Source organism: Pagrus pagrus (assembly GCF_965226575.1).
Source record: "Pagrus pagrus genome assembly, chromosome: 16".
In the NCBI taxonomy this organism is placed as follows: Eukaryota; Metazoa; Chordata; class Actinopteri; order Spariformes; family Sparidae; genus Pagrus; species Pagrus pagrus.
The window spans coordinates 19236784-19247287 of record NC_140200.1 but is presented as its reverse complement, the minus strand read 5'-3'; the positions used below and the strand labels follow the sequence as shown (position 1 = coordinate 19247287).

At 38.2% G+C, this 10504-nt stretch overlaps 1 protein-coding gene across 4 annotated transcripts in view; it reads right to left on the bottom strand.

Annotated features, from left to right (window-relative positions):
* Positions 1-1263: 1263 nt before the first annotated feature.
* Positions 1264-10504, bottom strand: part of tbc1d32 (TBC1 domain family, member 32) — a 90295-nt gene continuing 81054 nt past the window's right edge. For all 4 annotated transcript variants that reach the window (XM_084377067.1, XM_084377065.1, XM_084377068.1 and 1 more), the window contains one exon: positions 1264-2854. In XM_084377067.1, coding sequence (XP_084233193.1) covers positions 2735-2854 — 120 coding nt within the window. In that variant the 3' untranslated portion in view covers positions 1264-2734. The remainder of the gene's footprint in view (positions 2855-10504) is intronic.

Here is a 10504-nt window from a genome sequence, read left to right as displayed (position 1 = left end):
CGTGTTAGTGTTTGGTATCTGCAGAGACCCTGCAGCCCTCTGCCTGGATTTTCTTATTTCCTCACTTTGTTGCCCAAAAACCCAAACTGTCGCTATTTGTCGTCCTGGGAATGAGACTTAACAATCAACCATCTCTGTGGTGTGTTAACAAACAGCTCAGACAAATCCTACTGATTCTACCTTTAAGTTTAATCATCTTTGATTTTTGTTAATATGACGTGAGCTTCAGTTAGCTTTGACCAGAAATGGGCGGTAGAAAGGTCCTTCAGAGGGAGACTTTTACTTTATACTTTGAATACATCTCAGGGCCTGTACTTTATTACTTTCACTTGAGTTACAAAGTTAAATGAGTAATTCTGCTTTTACCAGAGTCTTCTTTTTACACAAGTATCTGTACTTCTACTTGAGTAAAGAATGTGTGTACTGTTGCCTCCTCTGGTTTTGTTTTTCTACTTTTTTTATTTTGGTCCAGTCTCCAACTCTGATAAACCCACCGAATATTAGCTGTCCAGGACCAAACAGCAGACAGGCAATGATAAAAAAAAGAAGCAGGTAAACATTTAGCAGCTAAAGAGCCAGATATCTCCCTCAGGAGTTTATTAAAACAAAAAGTAAGCTAAAACAAAGTCAAAATTACAGTTTTTGCTAATAAGTTCATCGTAGACACTTGCCAAGGCTAAAATATGCAGATGTGTTCGTAATCTTCAGCTTTTTGTGGCGTTCTGCCCCCAAGTGGCCAAAAATAGATGGCTAATGCAGCTTTAAGGTTAAATTTTAGGTTCAATACATTGTGACCTAAATGTTAAACACCCTCAGTGGTGAAATGCTGTGAAACATTGTGAAGAGTCATCTTTTGATCAGTTCCTCTCACTGTAAGCCACCGCCTGTGCACATTCCCCCGATGAAAGACTGCTGTTGTGGTAGAGAGATGGATGGATGTGATGAACTCATTTATTATTCAGACCTCAGTGTGTCTGAAGAGGGACAACAGGACGGCAGCACAGGGAGGCAGAGAAAGGGCTGTGGTTACTAATGAGGCTTTATCACAATGATACAACCTTCCTCATGCATCTTTCATACAAAGACCTGCATAAGTGCACAAACAGGAGCGAGGCTGTGTGATGCATTGTTGCGTGTCCTGGCATTAATGATGTGTGTAATAGCCATGAGACGGCCAGACGCTTCGACGGTGTGATACTTGCCAACGTAGCGTTCGAAAGGTTGTTAATATGTGGGGACAAACACTTGACGTCACACAAAGAGTCTGTTGTTTCTCAGCTGCTCTGAGGGTTTTTCTTTTAATATTTAGAACAAGAACATCTTGTTCAGCACATACAAAACATCTTAGATATTTATACAGTAGGAAAAAAATAAATACAGAAGTAAAACATCTTCCAAACAGATGATCATCACAAATGATCATCACATACAGTATTTACATCATGTACAACCTCTTACAGGTGTAAATTGTAGGGACAATTATGACTTTAAATTACTAGATTAGTCTGGTAATATTTTATTTTGTAGCAAGAAATAATCTAACCTTCAATCTGTGAAGAAACAAGCCTGATTGTGTTTTTCTTATTGTCTTTAAATCCCATCTGTCCATCAATAATTTCCCACCTCCAAAGTCCATTTGTTCCACTCAAGTATATAAATGTTTTAAAGCCAATGTCGTATAAAGTTAAAATATTACTTTGATAAAAGTGAAAGTCACCCATCCGCATAGTCCCTAAAAGTATCTGATAATAGATGTACTTCAGTATCAAAAGTACAAGTAAAAGTAATCTATTTATTTGTATCTATATACTTACAGAGGATGACTACTGACCGATTATCGTGTCCGATCTTCAGCATTTTTTTGATTATCAGAATCTGTGTTTTAATCCGCATGTTGATAAAATAAACTCAAATGGCTTTGATGCAGCATGCAATCTGCAAAGCAACCAGTAACTAGTTATCAAATACATTTAGTGTGGTGTAAACAGTACAATTAAAAGTAGAAGGTATGGTAATTAACAGAACCTGCGTTGTTATTAAGTTTTTAGAAAATGTTGCTCAAATGGGTCATTAGCGAATTTGTTGGAGGCGACTGCTGACGATGTTTGTTGGATCCTAACTGCAGTGTGTGTAAGTTAATGGAAATCAATGTACAACTGTGTAGCTCACTGTCTGGACAATAATGGAGCTCTTTTGATCAGAGGAACAAGATATATCTGGTGTTGAATACAAATGGTAATACTTATTAGTAAGATCGATTCATTGTTGGTTTTGGTCTTTTATGTTGACAATAAGAGAATGATGAAATATCTCCGCCCTCATCCTTTGATTTCATGGAACAAACACGAGTTATAGAATTTAATTCTCTCCAGTCTTCTGTCGTAATATTGTGATGTGATTAAAATAAGACACTTTAGATATTCAGTAGTGTAGTGTTTGTTCTGTGAAGACATGTTAATTTGCGACTCTTAGCAGAAGCAGACTACTGTATGTGCGGTTTGTAGGTTTTGTAGAATGTGGTCTAGATTTGAAGCCTCTCCATGCTGATGGCAGCCTCTCATCCATGATACATCCCCATCTGCCAATCTCATTAGTTCATCAGCATGTAAACATGGTAAACACATGTTCAGTGTGTAACAGCCCACAATGAAGGCATATGGGTGAAATGCTATGTTGTAAGTGGTGAATAAGTCATTAGGTCATTTGTTATAACACAATAAGGTTCCACGTGTTCTCACTCGACAGGGTTACAGATGGTTCTCATGTCGGTGAGAACGATGCTTCTGTAGCTGTGCTCCAGTCCCTCCATGAACTCCAGGTAGTTGCTGAACTTGAAGCCTTGGATCGGCTCCTCCTGCAGGCAAAAAGGAACAAGTGAGTAATCATCATTTTATAAAAATTAAAGGGACATTCCACCAATCTTTTGACACATTAAAAATCCGTTAACTTGTCATGGGGAGTGCTAATTACGATGTCGAGAAGTTAAACAAAATAGTTAGCCAAAGGTCACGCCCCTTCCGAGGGACCTCATGGGATATTATTTCGGAAAAAAATACATATAGTGGTCAGTGGGGAGTGACAAATAACTTTTTTATCACGTTTGAGTTGTGCCATGAATCACACACATGATGCTTTTATGAATTAAAAAGATAATTTTCTAAGTCAAAGAAGTCTCACTTTGTCGTAATTTAAGTAAAATATCATCTAGTTTTGTGTTAAACCGCTCAGAGAACTACATCGTCTCGCTCAATACACGTCACCAACACCAACATGGCCGCCATCTCGGCACAGAAAAAGTACTAAAAAAGGTGAAAATCACAATAAATCTGGTCATAATGACAACTGCAGTTATGTGAGCTGCTAATATACAGGAGCAGCTCTACAGTGTTTAAATTAAGGGTTTTGGTGAGCGTTCAACTAGATGACGTCACAAACATGACTGATGGCTGTGTAGTCCTTATAAGTACGTATTTTCACATTCTTATAATTCTTTAGTTTTATGACAAACAGTGACTGTATTGACTTGGACAATTATCTTTCAAATTGACAAACGTGTGTACTTCATGACACAACTCAAACAGGATCACAAAATGATTTGTCTCTCTCATTCACAACCAAGGAAACTGGAAGTGAGTTCGGCTCTCTATAACTGTGATGATGTCACCGAGGTGAAAGTATCAGTGTTGAAAAGAAAAATTAATTCATGTTGCGTAACAGAATCAGTTTTTCTGTTATCTTTTCCATCACTGAGTGACCCCTCAGTGTTATCTTTGGTCCTCTGTGAGGGTGAAGAACAGGTGTGCAGATGGATAATGGTTTTGTTATTAATGCAGAAGGTGGCGTACTTCATTATCATTCATTTTGTAAGGAAGTGAAGTGTGAATAATTCGATATAACCTTTTTTATGAAAATACTTTACATCCAATCTATTTCAAAGTCACAGGAAATCAAATTAAATCTCTGGGAATCAAATGCTGCACCGTGCCAGGAAACAACATCCTTGCTTAGCGTGCAGGTAATGAGGTTCTACGTGTCAGAACAGCAAAACAACATCTTAATAAGTACAACACACGGGTTCAAACATAACAAGAGGTGTCGTAATATGAAGCGATAGCTTCACTGTAGGAAGAAGAATCCAACCACACACAGGAATATTTTGTTGGCTTATTTGTTCAGTAATATTTTGTTTTGGCTGTCATAATTACTGCCTGAGCTGCAGTACGCATCCGCCATGACACCACTGAACCTCATGGGCAATGCAAACTCAGCATCAGAGCAAATAACAGTGACTGTGTGCATTATGTTGCGAGTGGCATCACCAATTAGAAGCCTGAGAAAAGCTGCACACAGAAGACTCGACGTATTCAGAATACCAACACACAGCAAACACCACGATTTCACCCTCCGTCAGTCTCCAGGCCAAGGCCTTTTTAAAAAAAACTACCACCGTTTAATGACTTCTGCCACTTGTCAGCACCCCTAATTTTTCTTTCAGCAAGTTGCAGAATGTGTTTTTGTAGAATCTAATCATGGTTTTGTTTTGACAGGTAAATAACACTGACAAGGACATGAAGCAGGGAGAACACGCTCAATCCTAAAACAACAATTTAAAGTTTGGAGACTCATCCTGATAACTTGGATCACTAGAGTCTCCTCACCTGGAGGCTGGGACACGACAAAGTGGTCACAAAAACTAATCTGAGGGGTGACAAGATTAGTGACAGGATGGGAGAGAGCTCCTGCTTTTATAAAAACCTATGTCTGTTCTTTAGTGTAATCCAATAGGTGGAGGACAATTTTAACAAAAACAACCAAGTAAACAAAGTCGGTAACTAAACCTTGATCCTCTACCACGGAGATGGGCTGGTTATCCAGAGCAATGAATTCAGTTACCTTCTCTGTAATATTTTTGCCATGTCGCTGTCTCGAGAATATTTCTCTTTCCTTTTGAAAGTATCCATGAGTGTCTGTTGCTTCGGTGCCTTTGCCTGTTTTGCTTGAGTGAACTCATGTTTTTGTTTTTTATGTTCCATATCAAATTTGTAATATTAAATGCAGCTCTTTTGTTACCAGCTCACGAAAACGTCATATGCAGACATTTTATCCACAGGTTCTTGAGACTAACGTTACGCGCACTTCTGCGTTCTGCCACAAATTGTGCTCCGTTGACGACAGCTGACGTAAAAACAATCGGGCTTGGGTCCACGTTCAAAATTGCAGATCCCGATCAGTGAAAAAATGCCCATATCAGCCCCGATCCCGCAGATTGACTCGGGACATCCCTAGTTAGCGTGGCTGAAAACTTTTAGTTTAGTTGAGTGGGACTTTAAAGTGGAAAGAAACAACTTCAACTACCTCAGCGTATCCAAGTGGTATTATTGTTGGCACAAAGACAACTGGATCGCTTTTGATTTTCCTCAGAGCGTAGGAAAGCTGCCATCAACACAGGATACACTGCACTTTCCCGGGATAAAACATTCAACACAATTTTGGAAATAGAAGAGAAGAAAGAAGCATGTTCACTGAAGAGTTGAAGTGAAGTTGGAGTAATATGGAGTTAAAATATAGTTATTCTGCTGTAGTTTGCTTTGTGGTGGTGGGGGGGGGGGAGAAGAACAAAACGGGGAAAAGTTAATTCCTTCATTTAGCAGATACGGTTGTGATGCAAATCTAGCCTTCATTTTCCCACAAGATTGAGATTACGTATTACGTGTCAGACAGCAAGGTTTATAGCAAACCAATCAAAAAACCAATGGCGTCATTATTCTATAGCCATTACAAGGAGCAATCAACATTAACTGTACTTCAAAGTGATAAAGCAAAAAATGTGTCCATTGCCAGTTTAAATTAAGAAGAACATGCTTTGGCTAAAAATGTTCAGTGACAGTGACATGAAACATTTCTGCTTCTTAATACGAAACAAGCCAACATTTTTAATACAGGGGAAAATCCAAGGCACTCTTCTGGCAAAAATGTTCAAAAGCCTTTTTTTAAATGGCCATTTCATACTGAAATTCTTATAAACACTGACAATGCTTGTGATAAAATGAGCTGAGTGGCAACCCACAGGTAACGGCACAAGTAGCCTCGGGCCATTGTCAATGTTTCTCAGATTTTCAGTATGAAATGGCATCTAAATAAAGGCTTTAAAACGTTTCTGCCAGAAGAGTGCCTTGGATTTTTCTTCTTTTTGAACTTCAGTGTTCCCGACCAAAGAGCAGCTTCATCACATTTTGTTTGAACTTAAAACTTTGACTTTTGCTTTCTGACAAGCCAAAAAGTTTTGGGAAAAAGTGGCCTACACCATCCCAGAGCTCGATACAATCAGTGTATAATGCTTCATTCATTTCCTGAGATCACTGGTTTCCAGACTTGTTTGCTTGTGATCCACTTATACAAAGAAATGTCTACTTGTGATGTCAATGAGTTGGTCAGTCAAATAGTGATTTTGCCTGCCAGAGGGTTTTGCCTGAATAGTTTTTGGATGCTTGAAGAGATAACACTATCCAGTATATTACAAAAAAGGCAAGATTATCGAAACATATACCCAGATTAAGCATTTCTCTACTCTATCTACTACTCTGTAAATCATCTCAGTAGCCCTTGGATTCATCTCATGACCCCTTGTGGGGATGCTTTAGGATAAAGGATTACGGTAATATCCTTCGTCGAGGAAAAACCACAAAGGAGAGAAGTACAAGGTGAAGAAATAGATTTCGAGCAAATGGTGCCATAGTTATTATTTAAAGGGAGCAAATAGTGACTACAGAGAGGTGATCGCTCAGAGGAGGAGAGTAACGTTAGGAAGAAATGAGTCTCGGTCTGATGGAGGACTTTGCTCCTCAGATTCCAAGAAGCAATGAATTACAACATAAAACAGTTTACAAGAGAAAAATCTCACTTTAATTACATGGTATTATAAATCAGAGCTCACATTCTGGACTTATTTGATATACTGGTGTTAATAAAGTGCATTTTTATTGCAAGCAGCACCAGCCAGATAACTAAATCTATTAAATCCATATTTTGTCGGTGTGATAGTCCTGTAACCCGGGCAGATGGTATATATGTGTGTGTGCTTCTTATCAAAACATAAGAGCACAGCAAGCATAGAAACTCTTCCAATAGATCTAAGTCGGACTTGTCAGATTCTTTATTTCAGCCAAGATTTGTGAGATTAATCCTGAAGAAACATCCAAAGTAAACTTGCTCGGCCTGTTCATTTATCTCACTGGGAAACGGTTGCTGACACAGTTAAAGCCGTGAAGGAGAGAAGAGATAAGCAGTGGAAATCACTCGGGAGAGTATTTTTGGTCTGTTATTCTCTCTGGGTGAATTAAGGAGGGTGAAAAAAAGGAAGATGCAAAGACACGAGTTTGTAGGAATTGGTGTCTGACTTCTTAAGTTTAACACCAAATATACGATTCAGCACCACTCAGTCCAATATTTTCATGCTGATCAGGTGACGTGAGCTGCTTAATGTCCCACATAATCTTCGAGATATATCTGCCATTAGCATTTATGAGATCATTAGGTAAGTTAATTAATGCATTAATTACCAGAGATTTCTGCGTTTTCTTAAGCCTGTCGTCACATGACAAATGAGTGGTATTAAGGCTCAGTGTGAGTCGGGGAAGAAGAAATTAACAGGAATATATCTTTTAAGCTTTCAGAGTATTATTGGTTAGTTAAAAGAAACTCGGTTCATTCTTTTCTTTTCAGTAAGATGTTTAAATTACTTTATTTTTTACAGATTACAGACGTTATTCTTTCAAAAGAAGATGATAAAAACATGACTTGTCGTCATTGGCTGTATAAAATATTCAAGGTCTGAGAAGTGAAGCTTATGCAGAAGCGCCTTAAACCTGAATTAAAGGTCACTCAGTACTGTGTGATGTGTCCGTGTGAAGAGGTTTCAGGTCACATAATACTGCTTTACTAGCACCAAGTTAGGAAGGAATATTTATCAATTCATGTCCATGTTATTGGACCTTACAAAAATTAGAAATATGATTTTAAAATAATCCTCATTTAACAATAATGGACTATTCCATGTAGATCTTAACTTGTTTTTTTTGCTATTTTCAAATCTTTTTGTCAGTTTGTGCTTTCTATTACAGCTTACTGCTATCTGTGGTTTCATATGTAGAGTCTCTTCACTTATTGTCTGATCTTTGCATTTGGCTTACATTGTATTTTCTCATCTTATTGATACTATATGATTTTAAATTGTGATGTTGCTCTTTTTTGGACACAGGAAAACCAGCAACCACTTCCAGGAAGTTCACAGGTTTCCAAATAAAGAATAAAACTCATCATCCCTACATCACGACAGTTTTATGTATGTAATGATGGGTTATTTGTCTCTGAATGCAGTACAACCAAACTGAAGCTTCATTTATTTTGCTGTTTAATGTTGCTTCTGAGACAGTGACAGAAATATAATTTGTGTCTTTCTGTCTTCTTTTCCTCTCACCACTGCAGCTGAGCTCCATCCAGACTGAACGACTGTAACAAGTCATTTCGCTTTTCAAATTTTAATTTAGATGAAATATTGATATACCCCATAGTGAGACAGGATAAGTGCACAGGGGTGAAAGTGTGTGTGTGAATGTTTAAAAAAATCCTGTAATACCGTATCCGTCAGAGTAAAATACTTCTTCACATTGTTCCCACAGAGAGGAAAAGCAGAGATAAGGCCGTCGGACGCAAACCAGCACGTCTGAAACTTTCAACAGTTCAGCTCAGGACGAGGATTGTGTAAGTTTCTCTCTTACACACACACACACACTCACACACACACACAAACATACAGACACACAAACACTCCGTCTCAAAGCTGTCTCTTGCAGCAGTATCTGATGCTACAGCTCATTAGAAGAGCTTCCTCAGATAAAGCCTCCATAACTGATCTTTTATTCACAAAAACTGTCAGCGCCGGCTCATGGCGATGTTAACACCAGAGCTATCAGCCAGAGACAAGACGGATTGAGACGCTTAATGAGTAATGACGACGAGCGCTTCGTGTCAGGCCATGCTTCATTCACAATGCTGCTGTTTAATGTTGCTTTGGATATTAGCAGAAGAACACATCTCTGAGGTCGTGACTTTAGACCTTCTGTGAAATATTCGGGGCTGATTCTAGTTTCAGCGTTCATCTAATATTCACTGAGCAGAACTCACTCAAATGAAGGCTGCTTTTCATGGTACGTTTCCAGCAAAATATACCAGAGAGGGAAGTTTTGTGAGCAAAATTCCAAAAGTCGATTTGTTATTCATTATGGATGTGACTCATAGAGGACTTCTGAATTTAAAAGGAGAGCTGTGCACTTTAGCAGAGGACTAGATTTAACCTGAGATGCTGTAGAAAAACCCAAATAACCCAAATTAACTCTTGTATTCTTGTTGACGCATTTAATATAATTTTACTGTCAAAAAAAGTTGTATTTGTGACTTATTAAACTGCAGTTTTACTGATGTTACCTTCAGGTATGAACTAAGAGTTTGAATTCAAAATTTACAGCCAATCAGACTGTTTGAAGTATCTTAACTTGTGGTCCAGCAGAGGGCCCATGCCCTGTGCTTATTTTATGTACTGTGTTGTTTTTCTAGTGTCTTAAAAGAACCAAAAAAGAGCGACATCTCATCGCCGGTTGGATTAACTGCTAGCATTGATTAAACTCAAGCTGTCATTTTCTTTAGTCTGTGGCCAGGCAGGTCAATTTGGTCTCCAACCTAATGTGAAAGTCCTAAATGAAAGTGTTTTTATTAGATTGAAGCATCAAACTAGGGCTGCCAGGATATTAGATTTTCACTCCACGATTATCATCGTCGAACAAATTGAATCTAATGAAATTTGAAGAAAAAAAATGCCAGTAGGCAAATCTATCTTTCAGTTAACCACCTGTTTTTTCTCTTTTTTTGGCAAATAAATTACCCTGAAATTGCGAGTGTAGGGAGGTGGAGAGAGAATCTGGAAACAAACCTGTTCAAAAATAAAGTGTACAAATAGAACAACTACTCAATTGGTGGTGAAAAGGCAACCAGACAACGTCATAAACAAAAGATGCTTAAGGCTGGATCATTCATATGATAATATCATGCGTGTTATTAACACAATCAATATTTTTGATGTCACAGTTATTGTGAATATTACAAGATTGCGACACCCCAACATAAAACATGCATTTTAGTTGAATTAGATGTAAACAAATCGTAATATCGTGAAAAATACAAATTGTAAGTGAGCTAAAATAACAATAAAAATGAGATGTAATAGATCACAGAAATGAAGGACTCGAGCAAGGACAGCTGTGGTGATTGTATTCTCATGACAGTGTAGACTCTAGATGAGGCTGTTTGTCGACTAGCTGAGCTGCCGTACTCTACAATGGCAACAAATCTGAGGATACACCTGAGGTCACATAAGCTAGTGCAGTTGTATGAAAATATAAAGACTTTACTGAAGGGTTAGATACTCTCTCTGACCACTGACGGATGGACA